The sequence below is a fragment of the Gorilla gorilla genome, chromosome 9 (assembly GCF_029281585.2).
Source record: "Gorilla gorilla gorilla isolate KB3781 chromosome 9, NHGRI_mGorGor1-v2.1_pri, whole genome shotgun sequence".
NCBI classification, from domain to species: Eukaryota; Metazoa; Chordata; class Mammalia; order Primates; family Hominidae; genus Gorilla; species Gorilla gorilla.
Window position 1 is genome coordinate 115,336,658 of NC_073233.2, and position 21,252 is coordinate 115,357,909.

The 21,252-nt window shown below is 37.5% G+C and overlaps 1 protein-coding gene across 3 annotated transcripts in view; it reads right to left on the bottom strand.

The window, feature by feature from the left end:
• The window catches only part of CWF19L2 (CWF19 like cell cycle control factor 2), a 125,526-nt gene extending 116,069 nt beyond the window's left edge, over positions 1 to 9,457 (bottom strand). Inside the window, exons 1-3 of one of the 3 annotated variants that reach the window (XR_010129192.1) lie at positions 9,254 to 9,367; positions 7,211 to 7,321; positions 6,000 to 6,122 (exon numbers count right to left, since the gene is read on the bottom strand). Coding sequence is in view for 2 of the 3 variants with exons in the window: in XM_004052071.4 (XP_004052119.4) it covers positions 6,000 to 6,122; positions 7,211 to 7,321; positions 9,254 to 9,358 (339 nt within the window). In the remaining variant the exon portion in view is untranslated. Of the gene's footprint in view, positions 1 to 5,999; positions 6,123 to 7,210; positions 7,322 to 9,253 lie in introns of all 3 variants that reach the window. The other 2 variants (XM_004052071.4, XM_019037689.3) reach the window with 2 other exon arrangements.
• Between the last annotated feature and the right edge of the window lie 11,795 nt (positions 9,458 to 21,252).

Genomic DNA, 21,252 nt, shown 5'->3' on the forward strand with positions numbered 1-21,252 from the left:
TTTTAAGGAGACTACCAAAATGAGAGGGAACAGAAAAAAAAATACTTCGAAAAAAGCCTGAAAGTTTCATATTTGATGGAAACTGTAAACTCACAAATCAAAGCAGCACAATGAATCTAAGGCAGATGCTACACTCTGAATGTTTGTGTCCCCCACCAAATTCTTATGTTGAGATCCTGACCCCCAAGACAATGATAATAGGGGGTGAGGCCTTTGGGAGATGACTGGGAATGGGATTAGTGCCCTTATAAAACATAGCCCAAGAGCACTCCCTTCTGCCATACGAGGTTAGAGTGAGAAGACAGCCATCTCTGAGGAACTGAACCCTCATCAGACACAAAATCTACCAGCGCCTCGATCTTAGACTTTCTAGCCTCCAAACTGTGAGAAATAAGTTTCTGTCATTTATAATCCACCCAGTTAGTTTTGGTATAGCAGCCCAAATGAACTAAGACAGCAGAATAAACACAAAGAAATCAATACCAAGACATATCACAATTGATTCACTGAAAAATAATGATGAAAAAAAAAAGCCCTAAAAGCATCCAGAATAAAAAGGCACACTACATACAGAGAAAAAAGATTACAATGACTACAGAGTTCTCAATATGTACAATGCAAACCAGAAGACAATGGGATGACATTTTACAGTGCAAAAAAAAAAAAAAAAAAAAGGAAAACACTATAAACTTAAAATTCTTTATCTAGCCAAGTATCTGAAAAATGAAGATTGCTAGTAGGAACTTCTGAGTTTGTGGTAAAAGAAAAAAAGAATGAAGATGAAATAAAAGAAATTTTCAAACAAAAGCTGAGAGAATACAATGTCTGCAAATCCATATTATAATACATATTAATGAAAGTTCTACAGACAAAAGGAAAATGGTATTAGACAGAAATTCAGACCTACATAAAATAATAAAGAATATCAGAGATGATAAATCTGTGGGTAAATATAAAAGACTTTTTTCATATGTGTAACTTATTTGAAAGATAACTGACTAAAGTAAAAATAAAAAGAATGTATGACATTAAAAATTATAAACAATGTGGGTTTATAACATATGTAGAAGTAAAATATATGACAACAATAGCAAAAAATATGGTAGGAGAAAATGGAAGTATATTTTGGTGAAAGTCTAATTATAAAAGTAAAATTACATATTATTTGAAAGTAGAGTACGGTAAGTTAAAATACGCATAAGACTTAAAGCAGTCATTAAAAATAAATAAGGTATACCTAATAAGCCTACAGCAGATGAAATGGGATGCTAAAAAACACTCGATCCAAAAGACAGGAAAAGGAAGGAACAAAGGAAAAAAGAACAAAGAAAAAACAGAACAGGAATAACAACATGGTAGACTTAAACTCATCCATATCAATTATTACCTTAAACATAAATAATCCAAACCAGTACTATTCAACAGAATTTTTCTATATACTGTCCAATATAGTAGCCATATAAATTTGGCTGATATAATTTTAATGAATTTTAACAAAAAATTTAAAAGCCATATACAGCTAACAGATTAGAGAGCACAAAAAACATCTAATTGAAAAGTAAGAGACGTGAGCCAAGATTGCGGCACTGCACTCCAGCCTGGGTGACAGTGTGTGACTCCATCTCAAGAAAAAAAAAAAAAAGGAAGAGGCCAGATGCAGTGGCTCACATTTGTAATTCCAGCACTTTGGGAGTCCCAGGTGGGAGGATTGCTTAAGGTCAAGACTTTGAGACCAGGCTGGGCAACATGGCAAAACCACATCTCTACAAAATATATATAGATCATAGGCTAGAATATAAAATGTCTCAAAAACTTTTTAACAACTGAAATTATACAGAGTATAATAAAATAATAATTAAATCCAAAGTCAATAACCAAAAAAACCTAATAAAATCCACAAATATCTGGAAATTTAAAAACTCATATATATATATATATCCTGGACGTCGAAGTGCACACCTGTAGTCCCAGCTTTCAGGAGGCTGAGGTGGGAAAGTCACTTGAGCCCCAGGGGTTGAAGCTGCAGTGATCTACTGCACTCTAGCCTGGGCAACAAAGCAAGACTCTGTCAATCAATCAATAAATCAATCAATCAATAAAATAAAAAAGAAGAAATTGATAGGCTAGATAAAAAACCAAGACCCAATTATACACTGCTTACAAGAAATATACTTTCAATATATAAAAAAGATACATTAAAACTAAAAGAATTTTAAAAAGACGATGAAAACACACAAAAAAAGAAAACTGAAGAGGCTTTATTAATATGAGACACAAGAGACTTCAGACAAGAGTATCACCAAAGATAAAGACGAAAACTTCGTAACAACAGTCAGTTCATCAAGGAGCTGTCTATGTACCTAATAAAGCTTCAAAATACATAAGGCAAAAACTGACAAAACTGAAAGCAGAAATAGGTAAAATCCACAAAACAATTAAGAGATTTCAATACTATTTTCTCAGTAACTGACTGAACAGGTGAACAGAAAATCATTAACACTAAACTTAATACTATTAGTCAACTTTCCCTAATTGACATTTATAAAACACTATACCTAACAATGGCAGAATACATACTCATTTCAAATACACATGGAATTTTCGCCAAAATAGATCATAGGCTAGAAAATAAAATGTCTCAAAAACTTTTTAAAAACTGAAATTATACAGAGTATAATAACATAATAATTAAAATCAAAGTCAATAACCCAAAAAAAACCTAGAAAAATCCACAAATATCTGAAAGTTTAAAAACTCTTACACATCCATGAGTAAGAAAAAGTAAAGTAAAAAATATTTTGCATGGGACAGCAATGAAAATATAACATCAAAGTTACGTGGAGATACAACAGTGCTATGAGAAAATTTTATAAAATAAATACACATTAGAAAAGATTTCAAATCAGTGGCGATACATTCATCTTAGAAAGTTAGAAAAAGAAGAGCAAATTAAACACAAAATAAGTATTCGCAAAGAATAAATATAGTTTAAATCAATGAAATAGAAAACACACAACCAGAGAAAATTCAAGGAAACTAAAAGGCAATAAAGAAAGATTAATAAAACTGATAAGCCTCAAGACAGACTGACAGAGCAAACAAACAGAAAATAGAAATTACCAAAATCAGGGATGAAACAGGGGATATCACTATGGATTCCGTAAACATTAAAAGAACAAAGGAAATATTACAAATAACTTTATGACAATAAATTTGACAATTTCTATGGAATAAATTCCCAGAAAAACCGAAATTACTAAAACTAACTCAAGAATAAACAGAAAATATTTAACACAACTATTAAAGGAATTAACTCTGTTGTTAAACCCATTCCACAAAGAAACTCCAGGACCAAACCATTTCACTGGCAAATTTTAACACTTATAGATGCAAAAAAAGCACTTACAAATTCAATACTCATTCAAGATACAAACTCTCAGAAAACTAGAAATAAAATGTCATTTCCTTAATCTGAAAAGGCATACATGAAAGTCCCACAGCAGACATCATGCTTAAATGTAAAAACCTGAATGCTTTGCACCTAAGATAAGGAACAAGGCAATCATGTCCACTCTCACCACTTCCATTCAACACTATTTTTAAGTCCTAGCAACTGAAATAAAGCAACAACAATTAACAAATAAAACAGGCACAGAGACTGAAAAGAAAAAACTAAAAGTCTTTTTCACACATGACATACCATTTACCTAGAAATCCTAAGAAATCTACTAAAAAAGCTACTAACACTAGTATTAGTAACTTTAACAAGGTGATAAGAGGCAAGGTGAATATATCAAAAGCAGTTTTTTTTCACTTTTTTCTTTTTTTTCTGATCCTAATGTTTCAAGTCACTTCTATAATTACATACTAGCTGTAAACACATTTATTTTAAAATTCCACTCACGATAGCACTTCCAGAAAACAAAATGGAAAAAAACATAACAAATGACATGTAAGATCTCTACACTAAAAATTTCAGAACATTGTGAGAAAAATCAAAGACATAAATGGACAGAGAGATGTACCAAGTGCATAATGGATTGAAAGAATATTTTAACATATCTATCTCCCTAAATTCCTTCCAATAGGGAAAATTCAGCCTTTTCAACAAATGATGCTAGAAAAACTGGAAATCCATGTGGGAAAAAAATAAACTGACACTACACAACATAAATAAAAATTATTAATGGATTATAAATAAGCAAAAAAGCCAAAGCTATGAAACTTCTAGGGAAAAAAAATAGGAGGCCAAGCATGGTGGCTCACACCTGTAATCCCAGCACTTTGGAAGGCTGAGGCAGGAGATCACTAGAGCCCAGGAGTTCAAGACCAGCCTCGACAATATAGTAAGACTCCATGTCTACAAAAACAACTTTTCTGTACTACATCTGTAGTCATAGCTAATTGGGCTGCTAAGGCAGCAGGATTGCTTGAGCCCAGGAGTTTGAGGCTGCAATGAGCCATGATGGTGCCACTGCACTCCAGTCTGTGCCAACATAGTGAGGCTCTATCTCTAAAAACAAACAAACAAAAAACAAAAAAATTTAATAATAACATAAACACAGGAGAAATCACAATCTTGAGGTGCGCAAAAATTAGGATACCAGAAGCACTAAGAAAAAATGATGAAAAATAAAAAAGAAAATATTTAATAAATCAGATTTCACAAAGGAAGACATAGAATGCCCTATGGGGACTTAAAATGATGCTCTACATCCTTGTTCTTCAGAGAAATATCACACGAGACATTACACAGTAGAATAGCTAAAAATTACTAAGACTGACAACACCAAGTACTAGCAAGGATGTGGAATTCCTTGGTGACTCCTAGTGCTAAACTTGCCTCAGAGCCAATGGACAGGTGGTTGGGGGGCAACTGGGGTAGCTAAGGCAGTGCTTACACCACCTCTCCCCCAACCCAAGGCTGCACAATGTGCAGCTCCAAAAGAGACCCTGTCCTTCTGCTTGAGGAGAGGAGAGAGAAGAGTAAATACAGGACTCCATTTTGCATCTTAAATACCAGCTCAGCCATAGCTGGTAACCACTAAAGAGCCCTTAGGCCCTGAATAACCAGGACCAATAATCGGGTACTACACTGTGGCCTTCACTGTGTATCTGAGACTTGCTGGATTCAGGTGAGACTCAGCACATTCCCAGCTGTGGTGGCTAAGGGGAGAGCCTCCTTCTGCTTGAGAAAAGTAAAGGGGGCTCTGTCTTGCGCCTTAGGTACCAGCTCAGCCATAGGGTGGTAGAACACCAAGAGGGATCTTGGGGTCTCCAGCCCCAGGCCTTGGCTCTTGGATAGCATTTCTGGATCTGCCCTGGCCCACGGGGGGCCCACTGCCCTGAAGGGTGAATCCCAGGCCGGGCAGCTGACTGAAGAGTTCTTGGGCCTTAAGGGAACATCAGTGGTAGCCTGCCAGTACTACCTGTGGGTCTACAGTGGTGGCTACAGGGTGAGGCCCCTCTGCCTGTGAAAAGGGGAGGGAAGAGTGGGAAGGACTGCCATTCATGGGTTGAATGCCAGCTCAGCCACAGTTCAATAGAACACCAGGTACAAGTCTAAGGTTTTTGACGCCAATACCTGGGTCCCTGATGGCACCTCTGGACCCACCTCAGGCCTGGGGGAACTTGCCACCCTGAAGGGAAAGACACAGGCCTGGCTGGCTTCATCACCTGCTGATTGCAGAGCCCCAGGGCCTTCAGTGAACACCAGCTGTAGCCAGGTAATTGTTACAGCAGGCCTTGGGCAAGATCCAGTGCTGTGCTTAGCAATAATTCCCAAATCATATCCCTATCCTCTTAGCCTTTCTCTGAAATTCAAGATCAACATTTCCAATATTTTCTGGACATCTCCAAGTAGATGTCTCCCAGATATTTTCATATCATAACTAATAATATATTTTTTAAGTTTTCTTGTATTTTAACTTCCCATAAGTTACACATTCAAATAAAATGTTCTCAAATAGCTGCTTTGATTAATTTTAGTACATACTTACTGATGAGCTATCAGATGACTCATTGTTTTTTTCATATTTCTGTTTCTTGCTCTTTTTTTTCTTTTCTTTCTTTGCTTTTTTTGAATGCTTGTCTTTTTTCTTCTTTTTCTTCACAGAGTGTTCCTACAATCATTTTGAACAGGCAAGAAAAGAATTTAATTTCATCTTAATTTAAAAGGATGTATTCTGAGAGAAAAAAAACCACATTCTAAAAAACTTTCAATCTCTGATGAAATAAGACCAAGAATATGTCTAAATAAATAAAATCTTTCAGGAAATCTTAACACACCTTCTAAAATATATACACTATCAATAAATCATATAACTGAGACTTCTTACCAGAAAAATACTGGGAAAATTTTGGCTTTATTTGTAGATTAATGTGACAAATATAATCAAATAAACACATATATACACAAACATGTATACATATGCATCTATATACACACAAACACACATACATATAATATCCCTCTATGGTCTCCCCAGAAATTTATACAAGACTATTAGGCCATAAAAAATATAACAAGATAGCACAAATTAAAATTATAGGAAGAGGCTAAGGGAAGGAGCAAGGATAGGGAAAGGGAAGATGTTGATCAAAAGGTACAAAGTTTTCATGACACTAGAAATAAGTTTTAGTGATCTATTACTGATGACCACAGTTAATAATAATGTATTATCTATTTCAAAGCCATTGAAGAATAGACTTTTAACGTTCTCACCACAAAAAAATAAGTTGATGAGGTGATGGATATGTTCATTAGCTTGACTGAATCTTTCTACAATGTATACATAGATCAAACCATCACACTGTACCCCATAAATTTACACAATTATTTGTCAATTAAAAATAATTTTTAAAAAAATTATAGGAAAACAGGCTTGAGACCTAAAAAAAATAAAATAAAATGAATAAATAAAGCTTAAAATGCATAAATTTTTAGGCCTATAAGCTTGCTATAGTGGGCCAGAAATTTGAAGCTGTCTTCTACTAGCCAACTCAAATAACAAAATTTAAGTCATAATGTCCAAAATATTACAATATCTTACCTCTGCCAAAGAGATGAAACTATCCAGCAATGCCAACTATGTGATATTCATTTTGTAACTTATGAAAACATTCTATAAAATTATTCCTCAAATATTAACTTGAATAAGTGCAAAAAAGGACAGATATCCTTACATCACGTAAACCTGTTAGTATTCACCTGTGAGAATTGTTCGATTCGCTCATTCACATCAGGTAGCATCCACGTATCCTCACCCCGAAGTCGCTTAAGTTCTTTACGCCTTTCTTCTTTTTCAAAATTGGCTTTAGCCTACAACCAAAGAAAAAAAAAAGACAAACTGGCAATTGACCCAACTGGGTTTCACAAAAACAGGAAAACAAAAACCTCTGTCATTTTTATACAAAAATATCCACTCATGAATGAACGTCTATTCCTTGCCAGGAATTTGCTTCTCCAGTGTAAAAAAAAAAAAAAATTAAAAAACAAAACAAAGCAAAAATCTCTCCTTCTGCATTTCCAATCTCCAGCGATTTGAGTTACCAATCAGAGAGAATCCAGGGACTGAGTCCAGGCCCTCCCATCTCTCTAAGCTCCCTACCTCAATATGACTTGGAATCCCTTTTCCCTTCACCATTCCCATGGCTACTGCCTTAGACTTTTGCAACAGTTAGACCTCCACGCCTTCAATATGCAATGCCTGTAGCCCCAATACCCAGCCCCAAAAATGCCTCAGGAAGAATCATCTTTGTATAAAGAAAGGATCATATTGGTAATTTTTATCCATTCTTCAATGATAGTCAAACAAAGCAAGTTTTTCCAAGGAAATCGTTCCTGCCCTCTTTCTTTCCCTGTAACTCCAAAGCTGAGTTTGGTCCTTTTCAAATTCTATGCATATCTCTACTATAAGATTTATCTCAACTTACGAAACTTACTCCCTCCAAAAACTGCTGGAAATACCAAAGAGAAAAGAATGGATAATATATATATACCCACACACACACACATTACATATGTTGAAATTACGAAACAATACCAACATTTCACCTACCCAAGACTAATCGCCCACTGTTCCCCTTTAAAACCTGGCTGTAGTCATTTTCTTTTTTTTTTTAATCAAATATAAAAATAATTTATTAAAGGTTTATATCAGAGAACTGCTGAAGCAACAAGAACTATAAGAGTTAATATTCCAGAAAAGGGAAAATCATGGAGAGGTAGTCCAACATTCTGCAGCTAGCTTTTCCCTGGGTGCATATAATAATTCTTGGTGTAGGCAAGAAAATGAATACAATGGTTATATACCAAACAGAAAAATCGATATCAGAGAAAAGAGCAGGGCTTATGATGGACTCCAAAGAACAGAGTGAGAAAATTGGAGATTAAAGGAGAATGGGGCTGCTTCACCCTCAAATTATTTGCCAAATTTTGAAACTATGTCATTTACTCTTTAGAGTCTCCTCTCCCTCTTCTCTGCTGGCTCCTTCTCATTTGCATTTAAACTTGTTTAAAACTCTTCCAACTTAAATAAAAACAAAAACCCTCACTGAATTCTCTGTTGCTCTCCAACTGCAACTTTTCTCTTTCGTTGCCACACTTCTTACATATTGAATAGATTGTCAGATAATTCAGTAGCTTACTTTCTCCATTCTTTGTATGTTACCTCTATGTATCTGAAGTTTAGTGAGAAATACAATGTTTCGCGATCTTTTGTGACATGCTAAATATACTGAGATTCGTGTTAACTTTTGTTTGGATTGGTAAGAGCTTACAGTAAGTCTGGAATTGATACCAATACAGACAGGAGGAGGAAATGTCAAACTGAGTCTATTCAAGTGTGACTTGAACGTGTTTCTGAAAAAGGAAAATTTCATTTCAGATACAGCAGTAGCAATGACTGAGGCTGCGAGACATGCTGGCAGAGTCCTTACAAGCCGCAGGGGACCTACAAAGTGTGCAGTCCGAGTGACAGAAATGTAAAGAATGGGTAACTTAAAAGGTAAAGAAACTTGGAGACAAAGAGACAGATCTGCCTGAAAAGAGAATTAGCAACTGGCACCTGCCAGAACATCTAAAATATCGGTAGCTACAAAAGGGTTTACCGACATTGCAAAGGGAGAACTCACCTAAATTAAGGTGAGATTCAGTACTGACGAGGTGAGGGAAGGGGTGAGTGGGCTAGCTTACGGGAACCCTCAACTCCCACAACAATAAATAACTACAAAAGCCCCAAAACAGAGGTACCTGGCGCAACACCTCGGCCCTGGCATTCCGGGTCTGTTCTTTCCGCTCTTCGATACTCTTCGCACTTTCAAATCTACCCCTATCAGCCGCCATACTTGTTGCCATCGTAAAGCTAAGAAGCCGCAAGAAAATTCTAGTTTACGACGGTCGTAATTTAACAAACAAACCGGGACTTCCGGACCCGAGGAAGGAGCAGCACGGCTCCACCAACAGGGCATGCGCACATCTGAGGTCGCTTAGGGCTCGGATTACCGCAGCCCGGATTTAAAAGACCCGAAGGGTGTTGGAGGGTTTAATTCTTTCGGATGTTGGGTGCGATTGTGAGCAGGATTAATACCCGTATACATTTATTATGCACTTTTTACTATATTAACAGCTTTCTCACCAATTTCGTCTTAAAATCACCGGAGTAAGTTACAAGCTCTTGGAAGTTAAGTTGGTACCTCTCAAAAGTTTTCTGCGGAAGTACCCTTTGTCGCCAGAGCATCATTTCCCTGTGCTGGAGGAATGGGATAAAGGGAGGCTGCCAGAAAGGTAGTGGCAGCTGGCAGGAGGGACAGAATTGCCTTGAAGATTCAGTGTTTTGTTTTGGTGGATTTTACTTAATATATGAAACACTCATGTGAATTTTGCATTGCACTTCACAATTTACCCGTGCTTAACTTGTTAGAAGTTTACATTATATTTTTTCCTCTGACGCCATATTATTTACTCATACTTATCCATCCAAGCATTTTTCATTACAATGGACAGTTACTTATTTATTTCTGCGGGGATTTCTTTGTTTTGTTTTACGAATGTATCGCCCAAACATAAAACTTTTAAGTTCAGAAGAATAAGACATTCTAAGGTGATGAAGTGCTTTGAGAATATAAGACACTAAGCTTACATTTACAAGAAGAAGAAGGCTGGGGAATTAATTATAAACGATACCTTAAAGACGCTAAAAATAAGTAACATAAGCCAGGTTGAGGTAAATACTCTTTCTCTTCAGGTTTCATAAAATTTAATGTGTGTTTGCAAGAAGCTTTCCAAGAGTTTCTACATTCACTACCATTCTATGAGTCTGAATCTTGAACACACAATGCCTACTTGTTTGATATGCAATAGAAAGTATTCATTTTATTTTAAAATGTAATTTACTAATCGACCTTGCAATATTTAATCAACTGACTACATTGACTGATTTTTGTCATAACTAGCATCAACGTCTTTTCAGATTCTCTTGGAATTCAGAAAAACATCCATTTCACTGTTTTGCATCAATTCAATAAAAATAAACTGTGATTATATTAGAAACGTGTGTGTTTTAATCAGTTCAGACTGCTATAACAAAATATAGAATGGATGGCTTATAAATAACGAGTATTTCTTACAGTTCTGGAGGCTGGAAAAAATCAAGGTTTTGGGCTATTTGCTGTCTAGTGAGGGTGTGTCCTGGTTCCTAGAGGGCAGTATTTTTGTTGTGTCTCATATGGCGGAAAGGGAGAGGGATCTCTCTAGAACTTCTTTTATAGGAATTCATGAGGGTGCTGCTCTCATGACCTAATCACCTCCCAGAGTCCCTACCTCCATATACCAGCACATTGGGGATTAGATTTCAACATAAGAATTTTGGGGAAACAAACATTCGGTCTAGAGCAATGTGCAAAGTTATATGAAGAAAACTTTAAAATCTTGCATAAGCTCCCCACAAAGACTAGAACGAATGGAGAGGTATACTATGTGCTTAAAGAAGAAAACATCATAAAAAATCATTTCTCAATTAATTTGTAAATACCATGCAATACAAATAAAACTGCCCCCAAAAAAGTTGGGGTTAGAGAGGGGAACTAGATATGTTAAAATAGAAAAAAAAAAGAAAAGAAAGAAAAAGCAGGTTATTTTGGCTAGGTTTGCATTTGGCCACACCTAATGCGAATCCAGTCACATGGCTTAATCAAATAAAGGATAACGTAGCAAGGAGCCTAAAAGTAACTGGTCCAGGTTTGGTGCAATTGCTGAAGAAGCCAAATTGTTTATCCTTTTCGCTTTGTTGCAGTCTGTGACTTTAGTATTTGTAGTCACAAGCAGGGTATCATATTCTTTCACATCTGTTCACGGCATCTGATAAACAAGAATAAAGAGAAAGGACAAAGGGTAAACGTTGTTAGCTAAGCTGGCCTCATTTTTTATTAGAAAAATGATGGCTTTTCCTAAAGCCTAGTTCAGTTTCTTTCATTTAAATCCTATGATCCAGAAATAGGTCAGATGATCACAATTAACTACAAAAGTTTCATGAAGATTGCAGGATAGTTGTGTTATAGAATGTCACTCAACTTGGGTTTGTCGGAGGTTCTTTTGTGATTAAATTCAAATTTGGCCTCTTAAGCAGGACGATCACAGAAGTGAGGCGGTCTTACTGCATCCTGTTGGGTAGCGCAGGATTTCCATTTGTTCCATTACAGGTGATGTTAATTCTGATCATTTAAATAAAGTGGCATCTGCAGAGCTTCTCTGCTGTAAAGTACCTCTTTTCCTTCTATAATAAGTATTTTGTGACGTGGTTCTTTGCAACTATGTAGATTATGTACCAAATTTTCAAGTTATTTATTTTTATATAATACGGATTCATAATTTCTCAGTGGATTCCTGTTTTTGTTCAGTGGGATAAAAATTAGTTATCAGTATTTATTTTGATCCTCAAATTGGTCCAGGTTAGGCCAGTGAGAGCCCTTTCAAGCTGGTTCCTGTGTCCTTTAGACATGTACCCACATTCTATATATATATATATATATATATATATATACACTTTAAGTTCTGGGGTACATGTACAGAACGTGCAGGTTTGTTACATAGGTATACACGTGGTATGGAGGTATGCTACACCCATCAACCCGTCATCTACATTAGGTATTTCTCCTAATGCTATCCCTCCCCCAGCCCCTCACCCCCCAACAGGCCCTGGTGTGTGATGTTCCCTCTCTGTGTCCATGTGTTCTCATTGTTCAACTCCCACTTATGAGTACATGTGGTGTTTGGCTTTCTGTTCTTGTGTTAGTTTGCTGAGAATGATGGTTTCCAGCTTCATCCATGTCCCTGCAAAGGACATGAACTCATCCTTTTTATGGCTGCATAGTATTCCATGGTGTATATGTAACACATTTTCTTAAACCAGTCTATCATTGATGGGCATTCCGGTTGGTTCCAAGTCTTTGCTATTGTGAACAGTGCAGCGATAAACGTACGTGTGCATGTCTTTATAGTAGAATGATTTATAATCCTTTGGGTATATACTCAGTAATGGGATTGCTGGGACAAATGGAATTACTAGTTCTAGATCCTTGAGGAATCACCACACTGTCTTCCACAATGGTTGAACTAGTTTACACTCCCACCAACAGTGTAAAAGCATTCCTATTTCTCTACATCCTCTCCAGCATCTGTTGTCTCCTGGCTTTTTAATGATCGCCATTCTAATTGGCATGAGATGGTATCTCATTGTGGCTTGATTGGCATTTCTCTAATGACCAGTGAAGATGAGCTTTTTTTCATATGTTTATTGGCTGCATAAATGTCTTCTTTTGAAAAGTGTCTGTTCATACCCTTAGCCCACTTTCTGATGGGGTTGTTTTTTTGTAAATTTGTTGAAGTTCTTTGTAGATTCTGGATATTAGCCCTTTGTCAGATGAATAGATTGCAAAAATTTTCTCCCATTCTGTAGGTTGCCCGTTCACTGATGATAGTTTCTTTTGATGTGCATAAGCTCTTTAGTTTAATTAGATCCCATTTGCCAGTTTCGGCTTTTGTTGCCATTGCTTTTGGTGTTTCAGTCATGAAGTGTTTGCCCAAGCCTATGTCCTGAATGGTATTGCCTAGGTTTTCTTCTAGGGTTTTTATGGTTTTAGGTCTTACATTTAAGTCTTTAATCCATCTTGAGTTAATTTTTGTGTAAGGTGTAAGGAAGGGGTCCAGTTTCAGTTTTCTGCATATGGCTAGCCAGTTTTCCCAACACCATTTATTAAATAGGGAATCCTTTCTCCATTTCTTGATTTTGTCAGGTTTGTCAAAGATCAGATGGTTGTGGACGTGTGGTGTTATTTCTGAGGCCTCTGTTCTGTTCCATTGGTCTATATATCTGTTTTGGTACTAGTACCATGTTGAAGTCAGGTAACGTGATGCCTCCAGCTTTGTTCTTTTTGCTTAGGATTGTCTTGGCTATGCAGGCTCTTTTTTTGTTCCATATGAAATTTAAAGTAGTTTTTTCCAATTCTGTGAAGAAAGTCAATGGTAACTTGATGGGGATAGCATTGCACCTATAAATTACTTTGGACAGTATGGTCATTTTTACAGTATTGATTCTTCCTATCCATGAGCATGGAATGTTTTTCCATTTGTTTGTGTCCTCTCTTATTTCCTTGAGCAGTGGTTTGTAGTTCTCCTTGAAGAGTTCCTTCACATCTCTTATAAGTTGTATTCCTAGGTATTTTATTCTCTTTGGAGCAATTGTGAATGGGAGTTCACCCATGATTTGGCTCTCTGTTTGTCTGTTATTGGTGTATAGGAATGCTTGTGATTTTTGCACATTGATTTTGTATCCTGAGACTTTGCTGAAGTTTCTTATCAGCTTAAGGAGATTTTGGGCTGAGACGATGGGGTTTTCTAAATATACAATCATGTCATCTGCTAACAGAGACAATTTGACTTCCTCTCTTGCTATTAGAATACCCTTTATTTCTTTCTCTTGCCTGATTACCCTGGTCAGAACTTCCAATATTCAATGTTGAATAGGAGTGGTGAGAGAGGGCATCCCTGTCTTGTGCCGGTTTTCAAAGGGAATGCCTCCAGTTTTTGCCCATTCAGTATGATATTTGCTGTGGGCTTGTCATAAATAGCTCTTATTATTTTGAGATACATTTGATCAATACCTAGTTTATTAAAGAGTTTTTAGCATGAAGGGGTGTTTAATTTTATTGAAGGCCTTTTCTGCATCTATTGAGATGATCATGTGGTTTTTGTCATTGGATCTTTTTAAGTGATGGTTTACATTTATTGATTTGCATATGTTGAACCAGCCTTGCATCCCAGGGATGAAGCCGACTTGATCATGGTGGATAAGCTTTTTGATGTGCTGCTGGATTCGGCTTGCCAGTATTTTATTGAGGATTTTCACATCAATGTCCATCAGGGATACTGGCCTGAAATTTTTTGTTGTTGTTGTTGTGTCTCTGCCAGGTTTTGGTATCAGGATGATGCTGGCCTCACAAAATGAGTTAGGGAGGAGTCCCTCTTTTTCTATTGATTGAAATAGTTTCAGAAGGAATGGGACCAGCTCCTCTTTGTACCTCTGGCAGAATTCGGCTGTGTATCCTTCTGGTCCTGGACTTTTTTTTGTTGGTAGACTATTAATTACTACCTCAATTTTAGAACTTGTTATTGGTCTATTCAGGAATTTGACTTCTTCCTGCTTTAGAATTGAGAGGGTATATGTGTCCAGAAATTTATCCATTTCTTCTAGATTTTCTAGTTTATTTGCATAAAGGTGTTTATAGTATTCTCTGATGGTAGTTTGTATTTCTGTGGGATCAGTGGTGATATCCCCTTTATCAATTTTATTGCACCTATTTGATTCTTCTCTGTTTTCTTCTTTATTAGTCTGGCTAGTGGTCTATTTTGTTGATCTTTAAAAAAAACAGCTCCTGGATTCATTGCTTTTTTGAAGGGTTTTTCATGTCTCTATCTCCTTCAGTTCTGCTCTGATCTTAGTTATTTCTTGTCTTCTGCTAGCTTTTGAATTTGTTTGCTCTTGCTTCTCTAGTTCTTTTAATTGTGATGTTAGGGGGTCAATTTTAGATCTTTCTTACTTTCTCTTGTAGTCATTTAGTGCTATAAATTTCCCTCAAAGCACTGCTTTAGCTGTGTCCCAGAGATTCTGATACGTTGTGTGTTTGTTCTCATTGGCTTCAAAGAACTTATTTATTTCTGCCGAATTTCATTATTTACCCAGTAGTCATTTAGGAGCAGGTTGTTCAGTTTCCATGTAGTTGTGCAGTTTTGATTGAGTTTCTTCATCCTGAGTTCTAATTTTATTGCACTGTGGTCTGAGAGACTGTTATGATTTCCGTTCTTTTGCATTTGCTGAGGAGTGTTTTACTTCCAATAATGTGGTCAATTTTAGAATAAGTGTGATGTGGTACTGAGAAGAATGTACATTCTGTTGATTTGGGGTGGAGAGTTCTGTAGATGTCTATTAGGTCAGCTTGGTCCATAGCTGAGTTCAAGTCCTGGATATCCTTGTTAATTTTCTGTCTTGTTGATCTGTCTAAAATTGACAGTAGGGTGTTAAATTATCCCACTATTATTGTGTGGGAGTCTAAGTTTCTTTGTAGGTCTCCAAGAACTTGCTTTATGAATCTGGGTGCTCCTGTATTGGGTGTATATATATTTAGGATAGTTAGCTCTTCTTGTTGCATTGATCCCTTTACCATTATGTAATGCCCTTCTTTGTCTCTTTTGATCTTTGTTGGTTTAAAGACTGTTTTATCAGAGACTAGGATTGCAACCCCTGCTTTTTTTTTTACTTTACATTTGTTTGGTAAATATTCCTTCATCCCTTTATTTGGAGCCTATGTGTGTCTTTGCACATGAGATGGGTCTCCTGAATACAGCACACCGATGGGCCTTGACTCTTTATCCAATTTGCCAGTCTGTATCTTTTAGTTGGGGCATTTAGCCTGTTTACTTTTAAGGTTAATATTGTTATATATGAATTTCATCCTGTCATTATGATGCTAGCTGGTTATTTTGCCCATTAGTTAATGCAGTTTCTTCATAGTGTCAATGGTCTTTACAATTTGGTATGTCTTTGCAGTGGCTGGTACCAGTTGTTTCTTTCCATGTTTAGTGCTTCCTTTAGGAGCTCTTGTGAGGCAGGCCTGGTGGCAATAAAATCTCTCAGCATTTGCTTGTCTGTAAAGGATTTTATTTCTCCTTCACTTATGAAGCTTAGTTTGGCTGGATATGAAATATCGGGTTGAAAATTCTTTTCTTTAAGAATGTTGAATATTGGCCCCCACTCTCTTCTGACTTGTAGGGTTTCTGCAGAGAGATCTGCTGTTAGTCTGATGGGCTTCCCTTTGTGGGTAACCCGACCTTTCTCTCTGGCTGCCTTTAATATTTTTTCCTTCATTTCAATCTGATAATTATATGAATCTGATGATTATGAGTCTGATGATTATGTGTCTTGTGGTTGCTCTTTTTGGGGAGTATCTTTGTGGTGTTCTCTGTATTTCCTGAATTTGAATGTTGGCCTGTCTTGCTAGGTTGGGGAAGTTCTCCTGGATAATATCCTGAAGAGTGTTTTCCAACTTGGTTTCATTCTCCCTGTCACTTTCAGGTACACCAATCAAATGCAGGTTTGGTCTTTTCACATAGTCCCATATTTCTTGGAGGTTTTGTTCGTTCCTTTACATTCTTTTTGCTTTAATCTTGTCTTCATGCTTTATTTCATTAGGTTGCTCTTCAATCTCTGATATCCTTTGTTTTGCTTGATCGATTCGGCTATTGATACTTGTGCATGCATCATGAAGTTCTCGTGCTGTGTTTCTCAGCTCCATCAGGTCATTTATGTTCTTTTCTAAACTGGTTATTCTAGTTAGCAGTTCCTGTAACCTTTTATGAAGGTTCTTAGCCTCCTTGCATTGGGTTAGAACATGCTCCTTTAGCTCGGAGGAGTTTGTTATTACCCACCTTCTGAAGCCTGTTTCTGTCAGTTCATCAAACTCATTCTCTGTTCAGTTTTGTTCCCTTTTTGGGAAGGAGTTGTGATCCTTTGGAGGAGAAGAGGCATTCTGGTTTTTGGGACTTTCAGCCTTTTTATGCTGGTTTCTCCCCATCTTCATGGATTTGTCTACCTTTGGTCTTTGATATTGGTGACCTTCAGATGGGGTTTCTGAGTGGACGTCCTTTTTGTTGGTGTTGATGCTGTTCCTTTCTGTTTGTTAGTTTTCCTTCTAACAGTCAGGCCCCTCTGCTGCAGGTCTGCTACAGTTTGCTGGAGGTCCACTCCAGACCCTGTTTGCCTGGGTATCATCAGCGGAGGCTGCAGAACAGCAAAGATTGCTGCCTGCTGGGAGGTGTCTCCCAGTCAGGAGGCACGGGGGTCAGGGACCCACTTGAGGAGGCAGTCCAACCCTTAGCAGAGCTCAAACACTGTGCTGGGTGATCTGCTGCTCTCTTTAGAGCTGGCAGGCAGGGATGGACGTTTAAGTCTGCTGAAGCTGCTCCCACAGCCGCCCCTTCCCCCAGGTGCTCTGTCCCAGGGAGATGGAAATTTTATCTATAAGGCCTGGGGCTGCTGTCTTTTTTTCAGAGATGCCTTGCCCAGAGAGGAGGAGTCTAGAGAGGCAGTCTGGCTACAGCGGCTTTGCTGAGCTTTGGAGGTCTCCACTCAGTTGGAACCTCCCTGTGCTTTGTTTAAACTGCGAGGGGAAAACTGCCTACTCAAGCCTCAATAATGGTGGTCGTCCCTCCCCCGACTAAGCTAAAGTGTCCCATGTTGACTTCAGACTGCTGGGCTGGCAGCGAGAATTTCAAGCCAGTGAATCTTAGCTTGCTGGGTTCCATGGGGGTGGTTTCTGCTGAGCTAGACCACTTGGCACCATGCCTTTAGTCCCCTTTCCAGGGAAGTGAACGGTTCTGTCTTGCTGGCATTCCAGGCACCACTGGGGTATGAAAAAAAACTCCTGCAGCTAGCTCAGTGTCTGCCCAAACAGCTGCCCAGTTTTGTGTTTGAAACCCAGGGCCCTGGTAACATAGGCACCGGAGGGAATCTCCTGGTCTGTGGGTTGTGAAGACCATGGGAAAAGCGTAGTATCTGGGCTGGATAGCACCGTCCCTCATGACACAGTCTCTCATGGCTTCCCTTGGCTAGGGGAGGGAGTTCACTGACCCCTTGCACTTTCTGAGTAAGGCAACACCCCACACTGCTTAGGCTCGCCCTCTGTGGGCCGCACCCACTGTCTAACCAGTCCGAATGAGATGAGCTGGGTACCTCAGTTGAAAATGCAGAAATCACCCGCCTTCTGCGTTGATCTCACGGGGAGCTGCAGACCGGAGCTGTTTCTATTTGGCCATCTTGCCAGACTCTCCCATAGTAAGTCTTAAAATTGGGTAATGTGAGTCCTCCAACTTTGTTCTTCTTCAGTTATTGTGCTGGCTCTCTGAGGCTTTTTTTACCTTCCATATAAAATTAAGAATCAGTTCGTCAATATCTTCAAAATTGCTTGCTGGGCATACTGTCACATTTTATATAAATAGTTTATATTTTTAGAAAACTAGATTAAGTTTTTCCAAATATGGAAATATGTTGTAATACTAAGTATGCTTATAATATTAAATATAATTCTTCAATCTATGTAAGACTAGAGATTCTGCCATGCCCTCCCCTGAAGTGCAAGAATCAAGAGTATTCCTGACTTAGACCTTCCATACCACAGAGAAACATAATTTGCTTCTGTCAGTCTTTTCAAAATAATAGCTCCTAAAGGTAGTTTATCAACCAAAACATATAGGGCTTAATATGTGCCAGGTAGTGTTCTAAGTACTTTATAAAAGTTAATTCATTTAATCCATAAATGATTATCTGTGGCTTATAATTTCATTTGAATTATATAAGTGTTATTATTATAATGCCTACTTTTTAGATGCTATAAGTGTTATTATTATAATGCCTACTTTTTAGATGAAGGACTGAGGAATGGAGATGTTAAATAATTTGCCAGAGTTCATACCATTAGTAAATTGTAGACCCAGGATTTGAGTTAAGTTAGTCTAGCTCCCCTGTATACATACTTAACCACTATTCTGCATTGTTTTTCAATGACAGATGAGAAACTTCAGCCTTAAATGAGTCATTTCTTTCTTGTCAAGGAGTAGAAGTGGTTTGATAATAATTTAAACAAAATAAAGCATTAATTTGCTTATTCTAAAAACATCTGAGGGACTCACCATGTACAAGTTATTACCCAAGTTTTTCTTTGCTACTTTTTAATAGATACAGAAATGAGTTAATCAATCTTAATTGTGCCAAATGAGTTTCACATTGTAAAATTGACTTGGAAGACTTTCATGATAGAAAACAAAATTATGAGACACAGATAAAGCCTATAAAACTTGATGTCTTTGGCTCAAAACTGAAGTGCATAAACATTATTTTATGTTTGTTCTATTTTTATATGACCACACTGAACAGATAATTATGTCTAATCCATGTTGCTTTAAGATCATAACTAATACATGTTTTAGAACCAGGCACTGGGAAGAGAATGAGGGCTCAGATACTGGGGCCAAAAGTGAATCTACTTTTCATGGTATTCCTTGATTTCCTTAGTGTAGGTTCTTTGGTGATGGCATTTATCACAATAAAGAGTTATAGCAACAAAATGACCACAGTGGTACATTTTCCATCTTGAAGACCATAGTCTATAAAATGTTGCTCTCTTGGCACCAGAAAGCTCATATTTTTTCTGAGTAAGATTTGACAGCTGCTGTGTAAATAAAATATAAAGTTTACACAGAGATTTTAAAATTTCATTTCCAGTATTCTGAACTTTAGAAACAAGCTATTTCATTGATACTACTCATACGTATGATCACTCGCTCAATCTATATACTTTCAAGACTTGGCTAAAAACCACTTCCTCAGATGAATCTGACTGATTCCACAGGGATGAAATATTTGTTCCCACACCACTTTTCCTTTCCTCTGCTAAATCACTGTATTTAGTCGGGTATAGGCTAAGCTGCTGTAACAGAGGAACCCCAAAATACAGCAGGTAAATGAGACAGGTGTGAACACTGTTGGCTAATGGTCCACCCATAGGAGGATAGTCAGAGACAGGTGATCGCACTCTTCCACCATCCAGGGGCCCAGATTCCTTGCGGCTCCACCAGCCTCTAGAGTATTTCCTCATATTCAAGTTCAAAGTTGGCCCAGTGCCACCACATCTGTATGTCAGCCCACAGGGAGCGTGAATAAGCAGATGGCAGACAAGCAGTTTCATTAGAGAATGTGATCCCAAAGTTGTACATATCATTTTGTACACATCCCATTGGCTAGAACGTTAGTCCCATGACCACCACTAGTTGCAGGAGAGTCTGGAAAATGTGGTTTCTAGCTGAGCAAACATGTGCTCAGCTAACACTCAAGAGGTTCTATAAATAAAAAGTAGGAAGTGGAATAGATATTGGGGGATAATTAACCATCCCTATCATGAACACTTGACACATCATTGTAATTATTTATTTTTTATGTATGTTCCTCCTGGACATATAAACCCTTGACAGGGATCATGTCAAATGTACCTTTATCCCCAGCGCCTAATATGGTGCCATGGTACGTGCTCAATAAATCTTTTCTTGATTGAATTCAGATTTGCTTAATCTTTCACTGCAAGAATACTCCTTTTTCTCATTTTCAAGAATTACCTTCACCAATAAGCCTTCCCAGACTAATGTTTCTGCCAGTCAGAAATTGACACTCTGGTAGCCACTAACCACATGTGCCTATTTTGATTTTAAATTCAGTTTTTCAGTCATGTTGCTAGAGAATATATATTGGAGAAAACAGATATAGGATGTTTTCATCATCACAGAAAGTTCTATTGGACAATGCTGGTCTAGGAATTTTTATTAGCCCTTTTATACACATTTGCATGGTGTATGGCTGTTAATTTTCACACATTGCTATAGTGTGTTGGTTTCTCCATCATCAACTTAAGGGGGAACACAGAGAGGATGATTACATTGGTACTAAGTGGGTGCCTTGATAATTTGACTGTTAGATATGGAAAGAAAGAACTTTAGAAATAATCTGCTCCAACCCAGTAATTTCAAAGAGGAGGAAACTGAGGTCCAAACAAATGAGTTCCCTTATCCCAGCTCACCCACAGAGGCTGCTGATTTTTCCTCTTCTGCTTTACATGTTAGAATAAAATATACAGGGGCAAGATATTATAGAA